This window comes from Ascidia mentula, chromosome 4 (genome assembly GCF_947561715.1).
Source record: "Ascidia mentula chromosome 4, kaAscMent1.1, whole genome shotgun sequence".
Classification (NCBI taxonomy): Eukaryota; Metazoa; Chordata; class Ascidiacea; order Phlebobranchia; family Ascidiidae; genus Ascidia; species Ascidia mentula.
The window spans coordinates 17,931,985-17,957,074 of record NC_138569.1 but is presented as its reverse complement, the minus strand read 5'-3'; the positions used below and the strand labels follow the sequence as shown (position 1 = coordinate 17,957,074).

Below are 25,090 nucleotides of genomic sequence, written 5' to 3'. Positions count from 1 at the left end.
TAATGGAATCTGTAATGTATGCAACTATCTTACGTTTCGTTTTCCCACAAAAATGAAAATAGGCTATGTAGGTGGTGTTTGAAAACATTATATTTTAATTGTGTTTGATGTACCACAGAACTCTTTATTTGCTTTTGGTCCAATACACAGCAAGACAGGTTTTCGTATTCACCACATCATGCATAGGCGTACGCCTGTCCGGTCGCAAAACGGACATGGAAACGATTAGGCCAATTTTCGAGCTATGTGCGAAAGTGGCTGTGCAAAATATACTAGCTGTCGGACAGGAAAGTTTTCTCTTATTGGGCGAATTACATACTGTTCCATCACAATAGCACTAGTGTTATTGGAGTTCACAAAATGTCAAGTTTACGTCGTGAAATTGTTGAGCACGATTGATAAAAATTGTATAGGTTTAGACAATGCAAAATATACACAGCTGTCTGTGAACAGAACTATTTTCGTTGTTGTTTACGGATGTTGCTGCAGTAACCGGAATTTTGTTGATTGCTTGGTGCGAACGTTTTGAAAATGACGTGATATTTAGGGCAGTTTCTCAGTCCAGGTCTATGGCAAAGCGTGGTTTATCAAGAAATAAGGGTTTCAAGGCAACAACAATTGTCCGGGGCTGGTAGAAAAACAGCATTTTGGCATATAATTTGGGTACTTGCCTTTACCTCTGCTCAAAAAGGGTAAAACCAGTACTTTTTTGTCATATAGTCATTATTGGTAGTTCATTCGTTGTCGGTAAAAACATGTCGTACGAGGAAGATTTGAAGGAAGTCGGCGGCTTTGGCAGCTTCCAACGCTGGCTTTGCTTCTACTTGGTCTTAAGCTCCATTCCAAATGGGTATTTGGTGCTCTGCATCGTATTTACCGGATTTAAACCTGACCATCGCTGCCAAAATGCGTCCACAGCTGGTAAGAAGAATTTTTTCCATTATATTTGCGAAAAGGCCATGAAACACTACAAAACCATAAGTTTGACAATAATATATTTTTCACCTTGTTCACAGTTGTTTTTATTATAAACAACCCCTTTCTCTTGTTTGTAGATACGAATGGAACGGAATGGGCGTTTTCAAGCAAGGTATAGTGGTTTTGTAAAACTCTGCTTCACACCGATGATGCACAATGCTTTTACATCTTCTCTTAAAACTTTACTTACTGTTGATACTCAATCGTCGTTTCCGTAGTTTATGATAGCATTAAGGCCCCTGCGAACTCTTTAAAATTTGCGAACCGAATGTTTAAAATGACAACCCAGCAAATATTAGATTCACATTTTTTTTATGGAACTCCTTCTTATAATTTTTGATACCAACGCCGGTCTCACCCCGATATATATGCGCTTGATACCATACACAGGTCTTTGAGAGCTGTCCACAACCGCGTAAATCATTTTCCATTTATGAGCCTTCACACAATAGATCTTTTAAATATTAGCCAACAGAACTCGAGGAATGCTATGAGGTGAATCAGACGATGGGTGAAGGAATGAACAAGACGTCTTTTGCTGTTCCTTGCACAAGCGGATGGGAATACGACATCGAACCTGGGCGCACAACCTTCGTCACAGAGGTACGAACAACAGTTTATTGATGTAAATTAACGTTTCATCTTGCGACAATAGTTGGCGATGTATCTTTAGTTCCAGACAGAGGTCAATTTTGCATCCAGTGTTTAGAATCAAAACAAATTCCTATTAGTATTTGGTGAGAAATTAAACGAAAACCCACTAAACTTTAACTTACTGAGTACGTTTAAATCTTTTCATAGTATTTTATGTTTTCAGTTTGACCTGGTGTGCGACCGATCATGGATCAGACCTTTAATCACATCCGTACTAATGATGGGTGTGATGGTTGGGTCCGGACTAAGCGGGATCTTCGCTGACAGGTGTTTGCATTTTGCCTCACAAACGCCTGTTTAACGTCTGGCTCATGTTCGAATTAAATTTTAAACAGTTTGAATGACTTTTTGTTTGCGTGATGGATTTTCTGCTGTAGTTAAAGAAGTAGATGATTTCATGGTAAGACTGTTTCTCCCCTTTTGCTCGGATCGCCCTGTAAAAAGTTCTGCACACAATTTGAACACAGCATGCATGCTGCTCGGTATAGTTTACCGAGTTGTCGCAAACACCAATGTTGAACTAAACAAACAACAAAAATCCTGTTTTTTAAATGCTTTCAGATATGGGAGGCGGCCTGTGTTCCTTTTGGGAACGCTTTTCATGTTCGTCTTCTTTGGTTTGTGCGGGGTCGCCCCATCAGCTGCTGTCTTTATTGTATTCGCATTCCTGGCCGGCGGGTTTAACCTCGTCAACTTTGCTACAGCCTTCGTATTAGGTAAGATACAAGCGGAAGTGCACAGTTCTACAACTTTTACGCATTTAGAAACATGCTCCGCCTACCCCAATATATGTTGAAGGATTTGTTTGAAATTTGTATTTGTCAAGCAAAACGAGTAAAATTGTGATAGGCCTACAGTCAGTCGTTCGTAATTGCAAAATTTGTAGTCACATGAGCTGTCATTATGAGGGTTCGCACAGTGAAGCTGAGCTGCAAGTCGGATGTCAAACGTGGATATCCTTCCCGCCATCCCTCCATTAATGACGCTTCCCATTGCCAACAAATATTGTAAATAACAACAATAATAACATTCAAATTAACAGGTTAAGTTAGTGTAAAACACTATTTTTATTTGCAGATTATGCAAATGATGTTAGTATAACTGAGACTGAGATAACTGAGATGCTTGTTGTGAATTAAATAAAGTCCTCGTGTTCAGACCATGTTACAATATTTTCGCAGCTTCGGAAACGACACAAACGAGTAGCAGGGTAATAACGGGCGTTCTCACTATCGGCGGTTTTGCGCTAGGCTACATGCTCATCCCACTCATCGCCTACTTCATACCCAACTGGAGACACCTGTACATTGTCAGCGCTTCCACGGGAATTCTCTTCACCCCGTTTTATTGGTAAGCAAAATTTGACAAAAGTACAACAAAAAAACATTTAACAAACTGTTTTTAAGTGGGTGATGTTGAAAGGTTGTGACCACTACAAAAAATACAATGCCCTTATCATAGGCCGAATGCTGCAATATATAGAGAAACAACTCGCATTAAATGCTTTATCGCGTAGGTTGATTCCAGAGTCGCCACGTTGGCTTTACGTAAAAGGGAAGTCGCAAGAATACAATGCTTTGATGACGAAAATCGCAAAAGCAAACGGGACCACCTTCATTAAGAGCGAAAGTTTGCTCGAGGTAATATCATGCTATCTTTTTGTCGTTTTAATGGTTAAAGCACAACAATTGCAGTTATTTGTTTTGAGGTGTTGTAATGGACGTAGCCTAATTGCTCTTCTTGGTTTATAGGAATTTGAAAACGTAAACGTCACGACTACGAAGGTCTTTGAAGACGCGTTGAGATTTATCAAGCATAGAAGCTTTCGTTTTCGGTTTCTCAACATGTGTTTTACTTGGTGGGTTTTCATCACGTTTAACAAAATGGGTTTCCTTTGGAACCATCATATAAGCAGAGTTTGGTTGGATTTTTTGCTGGGCTAAACAAGATCGGCCAGGGTTTCTTTCAGACTTTTAGTCGAGCAATTTAATATTAAGCTGTCTTGGCGGTTTAATGCTGCGATAAAAATAAATATAATCCCTTATGCTCTACTGGAATAGCTCAGTCATGCGAGAACAAATGGCTGGGAAATTTACTAAGGAGTACTGCATTTTTATCACGCACAACCTTTGAAATGAACTCCCTCGGAAGGTTTATTAGACCTTTGTGATGAATGCTCTTCGCGCCTTGTAGGTTCTCAAGCGCAGTGATCTACTACGGCCTGTCACTAAACACTTCCAATTTGGGTGGGAACGCATATCTCAACTGCTTCGTGGGAGCCTTCGTCGAAATCCCGGCCTACGCTATGGTGATTGTCACTCTTAACGTAAGTACTTCGCATCAGAAACCATTGATGGTGTCGCAAGCAGTTGTAACGTGTGTTGACCCTTTAACCACACGCGCAAATTTGTTCAGAAATTCGGAAGGAAAAGCAGCGTCGTCGTGACCATCTTGGTATCGGGGATCACGTGCGGATTAGTGCCTTTTATGAACGAAGGTTTACTTTACGTGTCTTGTAAAAATGTGGAGGTGGCGCCTGTGTTTGTTACCTTTAGCCACCATGGTGTTCAGTAATACGAACCCGAAACCCCTTGGAAAATACGCATTAAAGATAAAGGTTTTTGTTATGTACGGACCCCAGGGGAGGTGCGTCTTATAACAGAGCAATATATTTTTTGCAAAGATACGCTGCACCAAATGCAAAACTAACATATATGAAAAGAGGAAACGAAAAGACAGAAGCCTTGTGGATACATTTTTGTTTTCCCAGCTTAATAAAAGTCGTTTATGTGTTTACCTGCAGTGAACAACACAGCCTCGATCGTATGTGCGATGATTGGAAAGTTCGCAATATCAGCAACTTTCGTTGTAATGTACATCTACGGCTCGGAGATTTTTCCCACGGTGGCGAGGAACAGTGCAGTCGGACTTCTTTCAATGTGCGCTAGGATCGGAGGGATTATCGCCCCTTATCTAAACTATGCAGGTTGCACTCTTAAGTGTGTAAACTGCAATCACCATAAAACGTAATGATTTTTTTAAGAGCCCTTAGCTAAATTGCAATTCGGTTTATTTAGCACTAAATGAATTTCTCTGTCTTCTATTTCGCCGTGAGTTGATCGAATAAACAAAAGCTTTTTTTAATTGCTCTTAATAGTAGTTTTATCGTTGTTTCATTACGACACACACGCTTGCCTATTGAAATTTTTTTTTCTCTTTCTTCGCACCTTATCACATCGATTAATACTAGAGAGGTTATACTTTACTCAATAGCGTTTGTGGCGCTGCATGTGTTTAGGTAATTACTAAAAGTATGTTATGTGCAGGCGAGGAGTTGTACTATCTTCCCTACCTCACGATGTTTGGTCTTGCCACCATCTCAGCTTTACTCACCATGTTTCTCCCTGAAACCAACAACAAGCCCATGCCTGAGGAGCTGGAAGACATGCCTGTCTACAGGTGACCAAATTTTAAAGTATACTTTAAAGTTATACATCAATGCAATACTGAAGTATTGTACGTAAATAAGCAAACGTTATGCCAGATGAAAATGTTACAAAGACCACATTTTGCTTTGATTATTGTGAGGTATTTTATAAAAGTCTAAGCTACATATATCATCGAAATTTTAAACATTCTCCTGGCAAAGATGCAAACCCAGCCTAAGTAAAAGTGTTTTAATTTGGCTGCATTTTATTGGTGCGGATTAAACCTGGCTGTAATTCGTTGTAAAATTTCCCACCTTGACGACGATCTCTTATGAAGGTTGAAATGCTCGATTGGACGACGTAACATGAAGGTCACCAGAAAGGACGAAGAAATGTAGAAAAATGACGTAGTAAATGACGTCAAAATAGCCAGTTGTGATGAAATGTTCACAACAGTTTAGATCCTTGACTTAGAATATAAACACATATTGTGTTGTATACAAGTTAATTACAGATACAGATTTAATTGCCTATTTTACGGACTATTTTAACACATATTGTGATATAGCAAACACATGCGTCGTGTACAAAGCGACAAGATTTACATGATTTCTATGATGTGAATTCAAAGCATACGTTTGTACTTTTGTTCCGAGCCCAAATAGAAATCGTAATAGCATAAGCTACCGCACTGTTTCGGTGATAAACATGAAACTGTTTTTTTTAACATACTATGCAACCTCAATGTGAAGTGAAAATTGATTGTGATTCCTCACCACTGCTTTATATTTTCAACTTGCTTTTTTGGCCTGTATTCGTTTGCTTTTGCTTCATTAGCAATATTTTATTGATGTACATGATGCAAAGTGCTTTCCCTGTATTGTGATATCTACATAGAATATTTCATGACATTTAAATAAACTCTGTTGTGGCAGTCAAAACCGTCGTGTTACGAGTTATTTTCGTTCGTCACATTAGCGTGCGACTCCTCGTCTTAGCGCCCCAAATTTATTATTACGTCACAATAAGTTTTGGATCTTAAAAGTTCACCTAGTTTGTTCCACCAATGATATCCGGGGATATATATGCATATATTGGTGTTTGATTTAAAAACCTACACATTTAACAGCCTGTAACTCACACCACTGTTACACACCCCGGGTGAAATCACTGCTATTTATATTAAAGACAAAATAATAATTATTTTATAATAGCCATATTTCTAAAACTAACACGTGTTAAAACTCCGTATTTCTTTCAATGGAGCTTCTATTTCCCAAAATGAGCCGCCTTTTTGTTACGTCCGATATTTGTACAAAAATATGATGACAAATTTAGGTAACCAGGCGGACACTTTAGTTCGAGCACACGGGAAGTCCAGATATTGTTGTTTATTTATTTTAACCTCGATGACAAGCTGGTTACGTGAAAGCAAAACACCAAGCCGTGTATATACTGACCAGAACACAACAACACAGAAATCAACAACGAAAGCAACGCCCCTTTCTTAAAAGAAGGCAAAAAAAATATATTTGTCTTTGTTTGTTTTATTAGAACAAATCGCTACCTATTCAGTCTTGGTTATGTTAATATGTGGATAAAGATGCACGGGGTTATATTAGGCGGGAAGAGAATCAAGCGTTTGTTTGATGAAAGTGGTTGGGTCGCAACCGATGTCCTCATGAAGTTGGAGGACATCCACGAATTCGTCGAACGACTCACAAACCACCACCTCATCCTGAACAATTTCACCGGTACAATAATTATGTTAAACTTGTTTTTTTGTGAGCTCAAAAGAACAAACAGAAGGTCAATAAATCTTTGCTCGAGTTAATCTACAATTCCAACAGTTTGAACGCGAATTTCTGTGACACACTTTTCCATTTTTGCCTTAGATTTTTACTAATATGACGACCTGAGTAAGTTATATGCAAATCTTTTAATTGTAAATAAACATCCAACATTAAAACTAACACAGGAAAGTGAAATGAATAAATTTCTTCTGTGTTAATTTGGAAGGGATGAGCGTCTCGGTTCGCAAACTTTACGTAGGTATTCAGGTGATGGTTATGTCAAGATTACCTGAAACATGGACAAGGTCTTCTCTCCGGTTTCAAGAAGTTGTGTGTCGTTGTGGCGAATGTAGTTTGCCAGCACTGAACATCCACCGTCCTCTGGCACATTCTACGATCAAACAAGTTTATGTGAGGAGTGATTAAACGCAGGATTTTTTTGGGGCGTGACACAAGTGAAACTTTCAAAAATTACAAAAACAACTTTGTGTCAACGCTTCTAGTTTTAGAAAACATGTTTCGCTTTATTAAGCATCATCAGTTCTTATTTCAACACAATTATAGTAATATTTCAAAATAACTTACACATGCTATTTACATTAGGTTGCTACATTAATATAATGTCAGCCTTTTTGGAAATTTTTTGAAAACGTAATTGAAGGAAATGAACGCAGATTCCACTATGATAAAATTTCTATCTATTTTTTGAAGTTGACAAGATTGTTTTCCGGACATAAAAATGAATAAATTGTAGTCGTACCTTGAACTGAACCGTGATGATGAGATTGACCAGAGCCCAGAATAGAACGTAAGGTTTGTAGACCGAAAATTCCTTGACTTCACGGTCGGCTAGCTTGGAGATGGTTGTCAGGGAAACCTTTCGTGCGTGCCCCACCACTAGGAGGCGCTTCAGAAACGTGATTCTGAGACGAATAATAATTATAATAATAACAACACGAACCTCTGCAACAACGTACATTAAAATTAATTTGAACCTATGAGGTTTGATCTTGAACCATAGCTTTCAATTTTTAGGGAAGATATTATTGTATGGTTAAGTTCGAAATTAAGTGATACAATTGTGCTCGGCACTCGACAAAAACTTTACCGGTGATGAAAACGCAAACACGATCAGAATAAACAATTTCACCCCAGTGTTAGGCAGCACTTGTTGGTGAACGGGGGAATCCCCAGTTTAAAATGTGTTGTGGGCAATTTCAGCACCACGAGTTCGCTGAAGAGAGAATGACGTCACGGACATGAATACCAAAATTGATTTTTCAGGCGTAATAATAATTTGTGTTGTATTTGCTCTCATCATACGTGTGTTGTTTTCCCGTACGTGGGTGCAAATAAATTTAAAAAATCTCCAAGAAAAAACAAAAACTTTTTCCTGTTGGTAGGGTCGATTTTGTAACGCAAACACGATATCACTTTGTGTATCGTCCAATGATTTCCAGGCAAAAGTCGCATTTGGAATAAAACAGCAACTTACTTCACTTCATTCCATTTCTTCGATCCGTGTATAAAGGGCACAACTGAAGCTACGTACAGAGGTCCGTCCAAGTCATAACTCGACTCCAGCCACTTCTCAACCGGGGCTGAAAGGAATTCGGAAACTGTTCGTTCTTCTCGTTCCTGGTTCCTCGTCCTAAACAAGGATGTGTTTTCATAAAGTGTTGTTTGGGAAAATATAAATTACACTTTTCGGTCTACTGGCTGTATGATAATAACGCTGTAATTCTACTCTTTACCGTACACATATAATAAAAACATATTGATCTACATAACATACACAAACCAACACAAGATTTTAAAGTAATCATTTTAAATTTGGGCATAAGAGTCAAGGCACAACATCCAGCAAGTTTTTGTGATCTACGAGACACTTCGCTCACATTTCCACAGTAAACAGTTTAAGTAAAAAAATCCATACGTAAAACCACAATTCTTACGAGTTGACGACGTAAAGTCCAGCGTGGATCAGGTACGGGATGAGGTTGATGTTGGATTGACGACCTCCACCTCCAGTCTCCTCGCTAAACGATCGTTCGTTGGCAAATCGGGAAAGCAGGAGTTTAAGGTCGTGAACTGTGCTGTAGAAACCAGGCTCGCGTTGTCCCGTGGCTTCTTGTATATATGTGTTGTGCCTGAATTGAACAAAATTTGCATCGGGTAAAGTTTGGAAATATTATTGCGGTGCGGTGAAACTAATTTTTTTTAACAAAAATTGTAATTGGAACATCTTTTTCAGGGTTTAGAAAGAAAAGTTTGGAAGAGTCATACAGCATAGCATGTAAACAGCAGGCAGTGACGGAATGCTTGAACAAATGCCTTTGTAAATTTTCAGTCACACCATACAAAACTATATATTACCGTCTGTTTTTTGAACAAAACTTTCATCAATCCTTGCCCTCAAACTATCTGCACCAACGCACACTATCGTAGCAACAAACTTACGAGCAAATAAACTACGACAACATGTACCTGGCCAGACAAGAAGCAAAAGCAGCCTCTGGCACTTGAGCGCCCCACAGTGGAAGGAGCCCATTGCATTTGGTGTTTGTGTTCTGCAGCAAAGCGGAATCCCATTCCTCCCTCCCTCGTGCCATACGCACCTGCATGTAGAATATATAGACGGTTATAAGACTTAGCTGAGCCTGTTGTCATTGTGGGTGAAATTGGTTTTGAGCAAATTAATTCAGTTTAGTCTTGATTTTGTCCGAACTTTTGGCACGGTGTACATTTTTTTATTTTGACAATTTGGAGAAATTTGGTGAGGTTGACGATGAAGGAATTAACGCACAAAGCACAAAAAATTACAAGTAAACCTGCCCTAGCAATCACATAAGTAAAAAACAATGAATATCTCACCGCTGAGGTGTGACATTCGTAGTGGACAATGTTGAAATGAGAAACAGTCGAATAACCCTGGGTTTTTCGGGCTTTCTGTTCAAACTCGTCGAGTGGACAGCGACGAGTGTACGTGTATATTCCCAATACCTGGAAACACGAAGTCACACGAGTCAGTTTGTGAGGTTTGCATTCGTGTTCACCCTGGACTCACCTTCTTCGGTTCGAACTTGTAACCCTCCCTGCATATGATGCATGTGAGTCCGGTTTCTTCGACCAAGTCGGAAATCTGCTGCAGGATCGCAGACTTCGTGATAACCTGTGTAATCAGGAACTGTTTTACAAACGTTTGCAATATCAAGTTTTTTTTCAACGTTACGGCGTATACATGAAATTGTTTGCCTGCTACAGGATCTATACCACATTAAAAATAATGTTCTGAATGCTTGAAATTAAAAAAAAACCAAAGAAATGTTAAATTGTCAAAGGTACAGCTAAAAAAAGCAGTAGCTTTTTATACAGGATCAGCCTGGCTTATAAATCAGGAATATATATTTCGCCCCATGGGCATCTTCAGTTCCTTCAGTAAACACATTAAATGATATAAAAACGTCTGAAAAACAGCAACATTAGAGAAAGGGCTAGTGATAAAAAACAACAACAACTTCGACCTCTTGCAATGCTACTGTGCGAAGTGATCACAGTGATCGCTAGGCTTGCATCTGCAGTTTTGGGTAGATCCCAATATTTCAATTTTTGAAGTCAAAGGTACAGAGTATGTTATTCGTCTTCAGGAAATTAACTATTTCTTAATTGCGAACCAGCATATTTAAATATAGAACAGGTACTACCGCGATTCATTATTTTTTCCTTTAGCATCTTCTAATCATTAAATTGTGGCGAACCACAGTTGTTCCAAACACATGACAGAAATAACCCCTATATCCCACCTGTCCTTTGTCGTTGGTCTTCATTCCGAGGGATCCAAGTTGTTTTTGTCGTATTGCCATTGCTTTTTTCTTCTTGTCGTCTTTGGTTTGTCGGCGAACCTGAAGAGTAAACAAGGTCATTGATAAAAACGTCATTACCTTATGTTGTGTGGGGAGTAACATAGTTGGATAATAGCAACAGGCTGTGGTAAAGTAACATTACCTCTCTGATCCGTTTGGCGACTTCCGGGTGTTCCTGCAATGCCTCGAGAACGTTCTCAGCGTGGGGTCCAATGCTCTCTTCACTGGAGATCTGCGTACAAATATTGATAGTAAATATTTTCCAATTGCCTTGCTCACGCTTACAGTGTTTTCAAAACAACCTAACCGCATTTTTTGACTTGTTTTGACTTGTTGGTCTTAGGCTATTCATTAACCTTAATATTTGCATTTGCGGTTGGTGTCATTACAACAATTACGCAAATCAATCCATACAAACTAGTTTGAACCGATACAAACCTGTTCGAGCCGGTGTAGAGCTGGTATGACAACTTCACCAACCAACTCCTGTGCACGAGAGTATTTGGTGCAGAGACCGGTGAGCATCCGGAGACAGAAGGGGACACTCGGACGTGAAGTAAAAGCTTTCCAATCCTCACTTTCAAAACTACGACGAATAGATTGAACAAAACGAAGTTATCTTTACATTGTAGCGGCGGTTTGGTCACTAGAGGTTTAATTCATTACAAGTATAAAAAATTTAAGATCGTTTGTAGTTCTTAAATTATTAACTTGTCGACAATTAATGCAATAGAAAGTTTCTACTATAGTTTAAATGACATTTTTGCCGCTAACTTTTTTGTACGTGTGATAAACAACTGTTACTTTTTGTGTGTTGGAATGTGAGCGTTGAGATACGAGGTGGCATTTTGTAATATCTTGTTCTGAACCATCAGATCCTTCAGTTGGTTTCCACTCGCGTTAAAGTGAATTCCCGAAACAATTTCACAGAAACAGTTGAGATAGATCGTCTCGTCGTCCGAATGGCTTCCGTCGTATCTGTTGCAACATTACGAGGAAATATTGCGACGTTTTCAGGTTTATGTGAAACAACATGTTAGCGTGAAAACCCCACAATGCTGTTACCAATCAGCTGTAAGGACCATGCTATTATATCAATGAAGCACGAATTAGCTAATATGTACACTGCTGGAAATAACCAGAGTTACCGAAATTTAACAGCATGTATATTTTTTACCATACCAAGTAAAAGTGTCCTAAAATTTCACGGAATATATGTAAAAGAAATGTCCGGGAAGGCTTCGTGACAAGTCAGTTACACCGTTGCCCTGATACCTACAATCTGTCAAGTAATTAACGCGTCAAATTAAATATCCGACTGTCAGCACTTTTTAATGTTGCTTTTGTATACCGATCGACATATGCCAAGCTCCAAGTCAATAGTGTTATTAATTTAATAATCTGTTCTTCTGGCACAAGAACAGATTATTAAATAACAATATGCCTGGCAGCAACAGGAACATTATAGTGTTATTAATATTCGTATATAATTCAACGTTTCCCAAAAGTTCCTACTTTTCAAAGTCGAGGGTTGAGATGAAATGATCGATTAGAAGTTGCATGAGATCGGGGTCACCAAATGAGAGAAACGGAATGATTCTCAGGATGCCTTGTAAGATGCTGGTGTGGCCCTGCACGAATTCGCTGTCGATCTATTGGGAAAAAATCATTTGTAGTTTTATGTGAATAAAAAAGGAAAATTTCAGAATATGCAGTGCTTTATATGATATTCAGTAAAGCTGACTCCGTAACTATAACAACAAGAAAGACAGTGGTACAAAAAACATTGAAAATGTTAAACAATAAACGGTGTTTATTTCTGCACAAACCTGTTGGAGAAGCAGGGTCAGTTTTTCCTTGTCCCCTGTCAATTCCTTGGAGTCCACGTCGGGTTTGGTTTTCTCGGCGGATGCCTCCTGCAAGACGCTTCCCATCACTTTCAGTAGTTGTTCCACCATCGACACACCGTCCTCACCAGCTTGCAAACCCTGCAAGGATAAGATGGAAGAAGGTGAATTACAAGATAATGGTTAGTCCCATTAACGCGTCACTTTTAACTACCAAATGCTATCAACATTCTAAATAAGTATAGTTATGTCAAAAGTGTACTTATTATTGGAATAAACAAAATAACTTCCCCAAAGTTCACTTAACACAAAATGTACAATATCTTAGCATTAGGGTTGTAATGAATTTTTTCTGTCTCAAAGACCTTAATTCTGCATTTTGTTAAACAATGTAACTGACAAAAGACCACATCACCATCGTCAATACTTTTGTCAAACACACCAAAACTAAAATACGCTGCATTTGTGGCAAAATGAACAAAAATCTAAATGTATTTGTGCATATGAATGTAAGCTATAGACGCCGACGCGGTTAATATTTCTCAATTTTGCTGCAAAAAAAAACAATTACCAGGTTGAGGGAGCCGAGAAGAATGTTCAGGGTGTTTAGTTGTGGCCTGGCCAAGTATTGGCGATTCACTTTCAGCTTGATGGCGTGAGAGAGCAGCTTCAGGATGACTTCCACTAGCTGGCGCCCGTGCACCAAGCTTTTCACCGACTCCAGTCGCGTCAACATAACCTGTCACAAAATCAAAATATTATTTTAAATGTAAATTTTGGATTAATGTTGCGTGGTGCCCAACGCACTGGTTTAAGTGGGATCGGTTAAAATCACAATATTTCTTTTAAGAGCACAATTCCCAGGATCGTTTGTTTTTGTAACTAAAGTTTCTGTGAAAAAGAGCCTCCTTATGGCGTAATATCGCACAACGTTTAGAAAACAATGCCGAGCAGGGTATTTTATTTTCTTGTCAAATTATTGTTCTCGAATGCAGATAAAAAATAAAATTAAAACAGAAAGTTAAAATATTTGGTGAGAGCAAACAACCGCACTGGTTCCAACGAGGCTACACAAACACATGTGTTGTCTTCACAATCCAGCGCGAAGCAAAGGGAACAATAATGACTTTTCAGATCAACGTCATATCCACGAGGACGCTCATTAATGTTGATTCACAGCACTATCCGGAGCAACACATCCGCGAAAAAGGCAACTATGCCTCATAGTCGGTTAAAATGTCAGCGACCAACCAGTGGGGACCGCAGAGGGCTTCACAGCCATAAAGATGCAGCTTCAACACAGCAGCGCTACAGGCCAGGAAGGAAGTTGGTGACGCCATCGGCAGCACGTTACAAACAACACCTCCCGCATAGAGCGTACGCAAATTGCGTCGGGCAGTTTGTTTTTGCCGTGCCCGTCTTCCTGCTGGGCAAAGTTCCTCTGGCAGTGACAGTGTGTGGCATTGGATGCACGTGACACGGTGCTGTGTGTGAGTTATGGCGTGAAAAAGGTGACCAGGAACTGCAAATGGGGATAGATGGGCTTGCTGCTGTGGTGTTGTTTGTACGGTTAACGATGCTGTCTAAAATAACTCACATCAGCACAACAGTTGAAACGTTGACTACGCTTGATTTAACAAAAAACGTTTTGCTGGTTGGAAGTAAGAATGTGGTTAGGGTCAGTCAGTAATTAATCGGAGCACGAGTGGATGTTTGGTTAACAGTTTTCTTAATTTTTAAATATGACACTTAGTTTGTGTGTAGTAAGGTTAACAGTTGTGCAAATAAAGTAATTCGAATTTCTTCATGTCTTTATACATAAGCATGTTTGTTTGGTCCTGTATGTATGCGCGAAAAATGGTTCCAATTCTAAGTTTAAGCACTATTCCTTAAGCCTGTAGACACCAGGAACCCGGTAGGATGTTGCGTAGTTACTAGTATTGTGTTGAAAATTACTGCTCTAAAGCAAGAGCATGGCAGTGAACAGCGAAGAGAGGCAAGAGCCAGCGTCGACTAAACCCATCACACGGTACGTTGCCATTGTTCGTATTGTTATCGCAGTACCTTGCTGTGCGCGCAAATTATTATCGCATTAACTGTAACTGTATGGTATATACTGTGGGTTTGTTCGGTGCGTGGGTGCACTGTTGGAAAATGTAAACAAGCTTTTGTTAAATAAATAAGAGGAATGATTTGCTTTCGGTTTTTCGGATGTTACGCTACAGGAAAAGAACAAATAATGAAGTAAACCTCAAATTAAACAATACAGAAGTACGGGCTGTTTGCTGTGTAACGTAGTGATGCCTTGTATGGTATTTGGTTTACATTGGCGTTCTGTGTTTGCCTCCAGCACAAAAAAATATACATTGGACTCTTTTAGACGTAAATCTAACTGGGTGGTAAGTGTGTGTTTGAATGTAACCCAGAAAACATCCAACAACGTATTCCAAAGCCAACACATGTATAAATAACGCCAGTTTACACGTTGCAGCATAGCTGCTACTTTCCCAGATAAAATCCCGCTTTTCCAAGCAACAGTAAGAGTAAATTACCGCCACAAATTCCACTATGGTCAGACCGTTATGGAATTTGTGCAACAACCTGCCTGTAACGCACCACACCTAGTAACAGTTTGCGGTGTTTTTGAGATAAATGGAAATAAAAAAAACTGAAACGAGTAAATGCTTGTTTACAGTTAGTCGTATTGTGACATCGAAAATTAGCGTCACGTTGTAATGTTGATCGATTTGTTTTGCTCGTTGTCGAAAACTGGAAGCTGTCAATGTAAACGATTGTTGTTGCCAAACAACACCAGTTGGCGCGGTCTGTCTTTGCCCACACTCCTTATAACTGGAAGCGACGCCCACCAGAAAACAACAGTTAAAACTTCAGGGGACATAACGTGTGGTTTGCGCAGTGCAAAAATGTAATTGTATTTCCATGTTAGGCACGAAACGTTACGTGGAGCGTGCAGTATTTATGTAATATTTTAAACCGGGGCCACCAATCTGTGTTTTGTGTAAAGCGAACTATGTCTGAAACATATCTAAATATTCTTCCTTTCGCAGCAAAGCGAGCCAGTCGATGCGGGCAAAGAGTGTGTTCGTGGATTACGATTATCTCATCAAGGTTGTGATTGTGGGAGACTCGGGAGTAGGAAAAAGTCAACTGGTGGCGAGATTTACACGAAACGAATTCACGACCAACAGCAGACAGACGATCGGGGTGGAATTTGCTACAAAAACCATCACAGTCGATTGTAAGTGCAGTTTATACATCGATTATATCACCCGAAAGCTATAGCTAGAACACAAGCTTCCTGCAAGTTTTTTGAAAGATTGTAATCTAACTTTTTGCTCTTGTCGCATTTTTAACCTAACCAAGCTGCTCAATGTTCACCCAAAGCGTGCCAGCGTTGTTCATTATTAATACTCTCTTCCTTATGCAAAAACCACAAAAACCACCATCCTATGTACTAATCACATCCCCAAGATAACATGCAAACTATCACGCCTGCGTCTTTCCTTTCCCTATAGTCAAAAACGTATGTGCTCAACTTTGGGACACGGCGGGTGAGGAAAGGTACCGTGCCCTGGCATCAGCTTACTACAGAGGGGCAGTGGGAGTTCTCCTCGTATTTGACGTCACGAATCCACGTTCGTTCAAGAACTTGGCTCACTGGCTATCTGAAGTCAAAGCCTACACTCTGCCCAGTTGCCAGGTAGCGTGGTGTTGGTTAACGATGTGTTTGACTTGCTGGCAATAACTTTGGCGAATTTAAGAGGTTTTTGATCATTTGTGGGGTCATTTGAACTTATAGCCGTATTCTTATATTCTCTTTATACCGCATTTAGTAAGCTTTACATATATTCCCTGTTTTGCCATTCTACAACGACCACAAACCCCAAGTAAATCGTTGCTATAGGATCCAAATAAACAATGATTTTTATCGTCCAGATTGTTCTGGTGGGGAACAAGATCGACCTCCGCAGCGGCCGAAAAATAACAGAAGCCCAGGCCCGCGCATTTGCTAACAGCAATGGCATGCGGTACATTGAAACTTCGGCGCTCGAATGCACCAATGTGGAAAACTCCTTCGTCTCGCTCGTTACTGACATCTACCGAAAGACAATCGCGAGCAAGCTCGGCCAGAAGGTGGCGTCTACGATTTCGCCGCACGGTAACGGCGAACTGCGTATGGTTGACAACGAGGAGTCGGCGGTGGACAAAATACGTAATAAATGTTGCTAAACTGATCACTTCACTGTGTTTATTTTCCCCACTATACGCGCACTACAACAAGTCGCATGATTAAAGAATAGCCAAAAAAAGCAATTGAACAATAATTTTTCGGAGAAACTACACGTAAGACGTTGGTACAACGTACGTGGACTGTATGACAATATTCCACTGACCTAACCTTGGAAAGCAGAACGCACAATCAATGCATTATTGTGTTTGAACCGTTTTTCTCTTCAACCTGACTTGTGCTCTATCGCTGCTTTGTACGTATTTGCTGCAGATTTTGCAAACCTCTGTCGCGTTTCGCATTTTGCTTTCGTTTCTCACATTAAACCACTTTACTAAGTCCGTGGACGTATTTTAGGATCACAGATACCTAGATTACTATAGTTTGGATAACAGGTACATCTCAGACAGACGAGCAGTCAATGAAATTCAGAATCGAATCGCAGGGTATATATGTTCAATAGTGCAGTATCTAATTATATGGTCAGTACAACCTCTAGGAAAATGAGCTATGCAGTGCGTTTTACACCGCACAGAAGAACGGCAGAGTGTTTCAGAACTTACCTCAAGTCCTCCACATTCGCTTAAGACACTGGCGAGTTTGTAAACTTCCTCGTCGTTCTGATCGGTTTTGTCGCTGTCGAGTCGCTCCACAATATCCTCCGTAGCTTCCCCCAGAAGTCCACGCATGCGGTACACCACATGCATTGCGTCATCCTGTTAATACAGAAAAAAAAGGTTTTGTCCAAATTCGAGAAGGTTCTACACTACATTCTGTTTATTGTTTTTTTGACCACACCGGGATTTGAACCCAGAATATCCACGGCCACGAATCCCGATCAGGTTTTCCTCTTGCTATATGGGTCGGACTAATTGCTATTATTCACACGCACCTCAGTGTGATTAGGCAGCCATATCTTCTTATACACATCCCGCACGGGCAAATCCAGCGCAATGATTTTGTTGTTTATAAGCAGTTCCATGCCGCTGTCGTCCTCCAAAAGCGCAATCAAATCACAGTCTGCAAGAAACAACTGTTACTTCTGCCTCAAAACAGGACGATGTAGCAAGGAATAGGATTTTTACTGACCTCTGCATATCTTGTTCTTCACGTCACGCATGAGAGGACCCAGACCAGCCTCATTACTCGAGTAAGGATTCCCAACCATTCTTCCTTGGAGGAAATCCTCCTGCAGCGGATCCTTGTCCAGCGAGAGGAAGAATTCGCTAGTGTCGTTTTCCTCCTGCCAGAGTGAAAAGTGTTAAGTTGCAAAAATTTCGTAAAAAGTGTTTCTTTCGCGAATTTGCTGAGAACTAGCTTACTAATTTTGTTTATTGACACTGGCTCATTTAGGTTAAACTTTATTACGCAGCTAAAAATCGATTCAAATCTAATAGGTTTTCTTTATATTTTTGCGCAAGTTGTCATAAGGACACATAACAAAAGTATGAAAATACCCAATCACACGTGCCTATGAATGATCACGTTGCGTAAATAGGCTTGGCGAAGGATGATACAGCGAATTATCGTATACCAGTGTACAATATCATTGTTCTTCGTTGACGAAAAACTTTTAGTGTCATGAATATGAGGCTTCTTTGAGATATAGCGTAATAGCAGAGGAACTATTATTCAGTAACTTTCAAACACTTCCTTACCGGATAAATAATGTTGGCCAGGCGTTCGAATATAAACTGAGGGGTCTTCAGATCGGACGTGTCTTGCTTCTTGATTGCTTCAATGCAAACTGCCATGAACGAACGCGTCTCCGATTCGGTTCCTTCAAGTTAAAGTCGAATAATTTAGACTTGATCGCTTAATTAAGCAAGCAACTATTTCATACTAGAAACTAACACTTTTACGCCACTGTTAAATATGGAAAATGACTTATTTATTAAAATAATAACGTTCATTTTGTTCAGCCGGTGCTGTATTCAGAGCACCCAAAAGCTCGGCTTAAAAAACTATCCCGTGCAAAGTTAGAATGGGGCACTTACCAGTTGTCAATTCTTCGAGCAGTTCCAGCAATATATCCTGTGCGTCGTCCACCAAGTTGGTACGTTGTATCACGAGTCTACGGAGGCTCAGATAGCTGTTCAACACTGTCCCCACTAATTTACTCTTGAAATGTTGGCGCACGTACTGGACCTGGACCATCTCCGACAGCAATTCTGTATTGTACATTACGTTAAGGTATTGACAGCCCGAGAAAGCCATGGGATATGATGACAAGCAACTCAAGCCTTGCGGTTCAGACGGTATTTTGGGCATGTTCGCCGGAGATAAAGGTTCTGTTTTCTGTCAGCACTCTGTTGCATTTCAATATCTTTGATGTAACTTTTAATTTAGGCGTTTCTGTGTATGCCATGCCATTATTACAACAAAAGTTGTGATTAGTTAAAAAATAAAGATTTTTATTTACAATATTTAGCAATATCCTACAGACTGTATTCAAGGCACTTTTGGCCTACAAATTGGCAACAAAACTTTTTGAATAAGCGAACAGAAGTTCCACCTGTTAATTCCTTTAGTGCGTAGCCTTGCTGCAAATGCAGATTGAGCGTTTTTTCCTCAAGTGCGGAAAGTTTGGAGATTTCCATTTGTATCAGAGAGCCGAGAAGAGGAAGGAGTCCCCTCGAAGCAAGATACACCTGCGCAATAAAACAACCCGTTCAGTTGTCCACACTAAACTGTTCAGTATATAAGCGGGTATCGTTGTATAAGCGGAGCAAAATATAATGAAAAGTGTTGTAAAAATGAAAACCGTGCACTTGTTATGTTTCAGTGTTTCAGTCTTGTCGATCACGTTATGTTTTCTTTAAACCTTTTGTTTTACAGTTGTGACTAAGTTAGAGTGTCTTTAAGCCGCATGCGCCGCAAAATAAATGATAAAGTTTATAACGATAAGCATCAGCACAATTACTCACTCTCCACTGTTTGTGACGTATTTGCTCTTGGTAGAGCGTCAGAAACTCTGCGGCTGCCTCTCCAGCATTGCCAAGTTGATCCAAATAGCTGAAAACAACACCTAATTTAGCTGCATTTTACATTTATTTTTGTAAAAGCAATACCTTGTTAGAAGGTCGAGCACTTGTGGTTTACGCGAAGTGTTCTTGGCAAGGCTTGTAATGACGTCACACGCGGCTTGGCGCATCGACCGCGAGGTGGGGCAGAAGAGCATTGTACGGAGGAAGGAATGCCGAGACAATTCAACTTTCTGTGGTGCCTGCGAGTAAAAGAAATTGCATCGTTTGCATGAACTGACGACATAGTTTTGCAATCAAGTACATTCACATGCTTGTATAACTATTGGTTAATGTTCAATGGATACACACCTAATGTTTATAATACACCAGTGTGTTTTTGCATAATGCAAACAATAGCAGTTTATAAAATTCTGTTCAAATAAAAACAAAGTTTGGATTGTTACCAGTTTCTTCTTGTTCAACACGAAATCCCTCCACTTGGCGGCGTACTTCTCCATCAAGTAGAACTCCCGAACCTCCTTCTTGTTCTTACCTTGCTGCTGTTGCTGAGCCTTCGTCGCCTGACGAGCTTTAACGCAACCACGCGAGCGTAAGTTAAACCTTCAGCCGAATTAACTGAACAACACAAGCTTACCAGGGGACTTTCCCCTTCTCGTGGCCCACGAGTCGAAGCTGTGAACATGCAAGCCGCCCATCCATTGAGCAGCCTCAACGCTGATGTTGGCACTTGATGATGTGGGCGGCCAATCCTTGCTCTCGGTCGACACCTGGTGGTAGAATATGTCGTTGTTTTGTGTCCACTGTTAACTACCGCTGTACGTCACAACTTGTGGGTATTACTCAAATTGCATGGAATCTTGGTGCAGGCAGTTAAATTGGGGCACTGTGGAATTTATCTTCATATATATAAGACTTTAAGCGTCATCCGTTAACAACTGCTTTTTAGAACAACATTTGATACTGATATTGGGAGTAAATTATTTAACGAGCTGTGGGAAATGTTTTGTGCGGGGTTTTGAATGTAAAACACGTTACGTAAAACTTCTCACCATTTTCCTGAGCATGTGAACGCATGGGAGCGTGATATTCTCCACAACAGCTGGCGACTTGATCTTAACCGACATTTGAAAGAGCTGCATTACTACAATTGAAAAAAAAACAATGATTTCGATTTAGAGATCTGTATTTACCGAAATAACAACGTAATAACTATCCCATGTTACAAAAAGAGGTCAAAATAAAATTTAAAAAGACACGTTTCGTAGGTTTTCGCATTTAGACGTGCTTTTTTCATAGCCATTCGTCCACGAAATACATGTTATATAACCTGGCGTACGTAAGCGGTCATAGCACAAATCATCCCAAACAAACACAGTTTAGTGGTTTTAAACTTTAAACAAACAAGTAATCTTTCCTACCCGCTCTTAACCGCAACTGCCACAGATTGTCGCGTACTTCCAGCATTGAAGTAAGAAGCTGCATTTCGCAAGCCACTGCAGCCGGGGGGAGATCGTCACCATGGTGACTGATAGCTCCCGTAATACGCGACAACAAAAGTTCGTTGAGCTGGAGAGAGGCTTCCTTGTTGTCGGTGATTAGTTGACTGATAAGACTGTGGACCTGTGGAGAACAATTCACGTATTTGCCGACCTCGTACCAGCTAAGCGTCTGGCTAAATATTGAAAAACTATATAGCCTAATTATCATTAATTTTGTATACCAGACAAACAGGCTTTGTGATGTAGGTAACACTACAACAGCAATATGGCCTTGTATATCTTCATATCGCGTTTGAATCGAACTTAGTGGGAATTTATTCTGCCTATACTGGAAACTTCTACTCAGGCCGTTAAATGTGATTGCTTTTGAACTTTAGGGGTTCTGAATGAGCAATTTATACAATGGATCTACAAAACTACAACCCCATTATAAAGCAGTACATGGTTTCGAGATACAAGTGGCAAAAACGATTTTTGTAATATCCACAAACCTGTTTACGACTCTTTGCATTTCCTCGCCGCAAATTGTACATGATCAATTCCCGTATAATTCCGCTTGCCACCAGAAGTGGTTTAGCGTGTTCATTGGTTGCAAGTACACGCAAAAGCGTCACGCACTGCTGCGCACTCGCCGAAGCGCATCCATAGCAGTCTGGGGCACTTTGACTCCAAGCTCCAGATGACGATGCAACATGCTGTGAATTTAAAGGTTGCAACTATGCTAGTGGCGTTTTTGGCTAGGTTTATTAACCTGACAGAATACTAAACATCATAAGTGTGTCATATGTTTGGAATTTTTAGATACTACAATAATTAAAACTTCTTTGCAGAATCGATAATGGGAAATAATATCTCAAAAATAATTTATTTCAAAAATTTTAGTCCAGTGTGTGTCAGGCACGTTTTATGTCCAACCTTAGTAAATCATTGACCCCTAGTATGCAATTAAACATACTGTTGATGCTTTAATTTAGCTTGCTATTGAATATATATGTATATATATGACACATACTCTCGCCCCAGCATCGGTGCTCATTCCGCTGACAGCCGACTGTTGACGCCGATCGTATTCCACTATCTCACTCCGGGAAGCAAGTACAGTTCTCATGATGGAGGAAAGTTCCTCAAACAAAGTCTTGCATTCCTGCAAAAAGTTGTTGTTTTGTCAAAGCACGTATAACAGTACAACACACAACGAAAAAACACAATTTACCACATAGTTGTGGCGGTTTCCCCTAAAAAACGAAATCAGAAAAAAAGGTCTAATGATTCATAGAAAACAGTTACCGTTTCAAATGATTTCCCAAGGAATTTTAAATACGTGTTCCCTGTACTTGATTGAACTGAGCAAGTATATGGATGTACGGCATAATATAAGGTACCTGGCAATACTTCTTTGCGAGCTGTTGGATGCTGCTGCTCACTGATGCATTTGCACCTCCAGGTGGCGCTGCGGCGTTATTCAACGTCACCGGTTGACCTTTGGGTTTTTTAACATGTAGAGGTGGATCGGGTGTCGGTGCGGCATCCAATGAAACACGAGATATCTGTGAATTATACGAAAAGTTAAAATCATAAATTAAAATACTACCTCATAACCAGGATTGAGTCAGAAATTTTAAGGATATATCACCAATAACGCCACGACACAGCATTTTGACTTGTGCAAGTTTTTTACCTTTATTTACAAACTTAACTAAATTCGCTGATCGTCATAAGCTTTTAAAGTTAAAAGCCACTAAAATTGATAAATTAGTTGTTTTAAACGTGAGGTTCACCTGCAGGAGAAGAGCTTCCAACTGGGGTTTGTGGGCGTTCAGCTGGTTGTAAACATTGTCAGCTTTCTCCAACAACGTCACAACACTCGCCACCATCTTCTTCCGGTCTTCATCGTTTTCTGCAGCAAAATTGTTTGATTGTAAGATATGTCAAGTCGGGTACATCCAAACAGTTAAATTAGACATATTAAATGCGTAATCTCTGCCTTCTGCACATAATTCATTTCATATATGCTTAAATATGGACACGCAGGTCGCATTGTTTATGTTAATCAGTCAAAAGTTCCTTTAGAGGGATCTTACCGATGGAGTCCACTGCGCAGCATTGTCTGGCAGTCACCGATATATCGAACTTGGCGTACTTCGAAAACCCACATACGTTGCACAGGAATGGATCCTTTTCATCATAGTTGATGCTGCGACACTTATGACACTGAAACACGTTCTCACCGCAGTTGCTGCAGATTCCAGGGTTGGCCTGCAACAAGTAAACAACATGTGTAACTTTTCCCTGTTGCAATTGATCTTGTCAATGGCTAAGTTGCCTAAATAGTTTAAATGAAGGCAAAATGACAGGTCAAATTTTTATTTACATATCTTTTGGTTTCAGATTTCATAACTGTATGGTGACACCCTGGATGGGTTGTACATTATTCATCTAAATAAGTAACTGTGCGGCTTTTATAACGCACTCTATTTCATACATGCGAATAGCGTTTTGAACAGTAACACACCTAATATTTCACATAGATTAAACTTCAAGCATTTAGAAAACTGTTAAACAATTGTGACTTAATAAAACCAACCTGCACGGAAGCACTACATCTTGGACATTGTAATGTCTCGATCGAAGCTGACACGTTTTCGTAAAAGTCTGTGAACTCCAGCATGAGGTTTGTGGCCACTACTGGAAGTGGGAGATCGAATCGAATCTCGTTCTCGCCCTAGAACATGAAAAATACGTCATCGAAGGCGATTTTATCAGAGAATGGCCCATGTTTTAAATTTTTTTAATTTCTATCAAGTTTTACGGCAAAACCTGTTTAAATTTCACCACTACGAACCTGGGGAACGGTGACGGACTTGGCCCGATGCCACATAGAAGGGTTGTTCTTCAAGTCAACAATAGCCGGAACCCGTTTGTTGTTGTAATACATCACAGCCGTGCGAATCTAAAGGACAACAAACACTTAAACTGTGAATTGCAAGGGTAACGTCTAAGTCACAATTTTATTGCATAGATCGTTATTTCTAAATTCGATTCCTATGTGTAAAAACAATGTGTCGGTATCGATATTAAGTGCTTTCTACTACTAATAAAAAGATAGTCGTATCATAACACAAATATAAACGAGTTACAGTTTTTGTTTATTACTGCTGCTATTTGTCCGATTACATACTCCACCCTCCGAACGATCATTAAAACTCACCATTTTAGTCCTTTTGATGTCCGTCACTTTAATGGTGACCTTCTGTATAGCATAACTCCCCACTAGTTTGGTTATTTGTTGTGTTGTAGTGTACCGAGTGTCCGACTTTATACTGGAAAGCTTGATATTGGTCAGGGGTGTTTCCAACTGATTACAGACGAGGCAAGGGTTGCTTTCCAGAAAGAAGCCGTCGAATTGGACGTAATCTGCAGATAACACAACATGTAAATTAGGTTTTGTGTGGATTTGAGGTAGTCTGCGAAATAACTGAGTAAGTCACTTGTTTTGCTGCAGTCAACAAATCTCAAGTTTATTACAATAAATTAACACATTATGCACGTGTGTATTTTATGTTTATCATTATTTTTTCGTCTTACTTGCAAGCTGGCTATACAATATTGCGTTCTGGTGGTTGGAAAGGATTCGATTTTGTCGTTGCAACACTTGCATCGTGGCGTCGGTGAAAGCTTTTGCCGCGTCCTGAGAACACAAATTCGATTAAGCAACAGACATATCCACCACTTACACAAGTTTATGTCTGCAAGTGGTGGCAAAATAAGAATAAGTGCAACAGATCATACTAA

General features: G+C 39.9%; 3 protein-coding genes across 3 annotated transcripts in view; 2 read left to right on the top strand and 1 right to left on the bottom strand.

The window, feature by feature from the left end:
- Window positions 1-755: 755 nt before the first annotated feature.
- Window positions 756-5,095, top strand: LOC145898234 (organic cation transporter protein-like). The gene is given in 11 exon segments (XM_082986661.1): window positions 756-910; window positions 1,431-1,581; window positions 1,796-1,899; window positions 2,194-2,348; window positions 2,814-2,982; window positions 3,149-3,272; window positions 3,384-3,490; window positions 3,826-3,958; window positions 4,048-4,129; window positions 4,436-4,618; window positions 4,959-5,095. Coding segments are annotated over 11 exon segments (1,500 nt in total).
- A 1,341-nt stretch (window positions 5,096-6,436) lies between these two features.
- LOC145899069 (E3 ubiquitin-protein ligase UBR4-like) overlaps window positions 6,437-25,090 on the bottom strand; it is a 47,802-nt gene continuing 29,148 nt past the window's right edge. Inside the window, exons 70-105 of the mRNA XM_082987781.1 lie at window positions 24,884-24,986; window positions 24,507-24,712; window positions 24,141-24,248; window positions 23,883-24,020; window positions 23,380-23,554; window positions 23,077-23,195; window positions 22,681-22,845; window positions 22,311-22,442; window positions 21,790-21,993; window positions 21,218-21,419; window positions 20,849-20,940; window positions 20,434-20,566; window positions 20,243-20,367; window positions 19,884-20,038; window positions 19,740-19,827; window positions 19,328-19,463; window positions 18,810-18,983; window positions 18,471-18,592; window positions 17,902-18,055; window positions 17,705-17,832; window positions 17,376-17,528; window positions 13,135-13,302; window positions 12,546-12,704; window positions 12,232-12,368; window positions 11,521-11,694; window positions 11,155-11,302; window positions 10,859-10,948; window positions 10,657-10,755; window positions 9,921-10,025; window positions 9,728-9,856; window positions 9,341-9,471; window positions 8,809-9,003; window positions 8,349-8,504; window positions 7,614-7,776; window positions 7,143-7,244; window positions 6,437-6,798 (exon numbers count right to left, since the gene is read on the bottom strand). Coding sequence (XP_082843907.1) covers window positions 6,679-6,798; window positions 7,143-7,244; window positions 7,614-7,776; window positions 8,349-8,504; window positions 8,809-9,003; window positions 9,341-9,471; window positions 9,728-9,856; window positions 9,921-10,025; window positions 10,657-10,755; window positions 10,859-10,948; window positions 11,155-11,302; window positions 11,521-11,694; window positions 12,232-12,368; window positions 12,546-12,704; window positions 13,135-13,302; window positions 17,376-17,528; window positions 17,705-17,832; window positions 17,902-18,055; window positions 18,471-18,592; window positions 18,810-18,983; window positions 19,328-19,463; window positions 19,740-19,827; window positions 19,884-20,038; window positions 20,243-20,367; window positions 20,434-20,566; window positions 20,849-20,940; window positions 21,218-21,419; window positions 21,790-21,993; window positions 22,311-22,442; window positions 22,681-22,845; window positions 23,077-23,195; window positions 23,380-23,554; window positions 23,883-24,020; window positions 24,141-24,248; window positions 24,507-24,712; window positions 24,884-24,986 — 5,088 coding nt within the window. The 3' untranslated portion in view covers window positions 6,437-6,678. The remainder of the gene's footprint in view (window positions 6,799-7,142; window positions 7,245-7,613; window positions 7,777-8,348; window positions 8,505-8,808; window positions 9,004-9,340; window positions 9,472-9,727; window positions 9,857-9,920; window positions 10,026-10,656; window positions 10,756-10,858; window positions 10,949-11,154; window positions 11,303-11,520; window positions 11,695-12,231; window positions 12,369-12,545; window positions 12,705-13,134; window positions 13,303-17,375; window positions 17,529-17,704; window positions 17,833-17,901; window positions 18,056-18,470; window positions 18,593-18,809; window positions 18,984-19,327; window positions 19,464-19,739; window positions 19,828-19,883; window positions 20,039-20,242; window positions 20,368-20,433; window positions 20,567-20,848; window positions 20,941-21,217; window positions 21,420-21,789; window positions 21,994-22,310; window positions 22,443-22,680; window positions 22,846-23,076; window positions 23,196-23,379; window positions 23,555-23,882; window positions 24,021-24,140; window positions 24,249-24,506; window positions 24,713-24,883; window positions 24,987-25,090) is intronic.
- LOC145898679 (uncharacterized) lies at window positions 14,435-17,152 on the top strand. The gene is made up of 4 exons (XM_082987228.1): window positions 14,435-14,592; window positions 15,632-15,822; window positions 16,100-16,284; window positions 16,521-17,152. Exons 1-4 carry the CDS (start codon window positions 14,537-14,539, stop codon window positions 16,812-16,814), a joined length of 726 nt encoding a protein of 241 aa, XP_082843354.1. The 5' UTR covers window positions 14,435-14,536; the 3' UTR covers window positions 16,815-17,152.

Excerpts from the sequence above, each read along its gene's own strand:
- LOC145898679 (XM_082987228.1), top strand. The coding sequence starts at position 14,537 with ATGGCAGTGAACAGCGAAGAGAGGCAAGAGCCAGCGTCGACTAAACCC. Across the intron at positions 15,823-16,099 it reads AAAAACCATCACAGTCGATT|TCAAAAACGTATGTGCTCAA; the intron begins GTAAGTGCAGTT and ends CTTTCCCTATAG. Across the intron at positions 16,285-16,520 it reads ACACTCTGCCCAGTTGCCAG|ATTGTTCTGGTGGGGAACAA; the intron begins GTAGCGTGGTGT and ends TTTATCGTCCAG.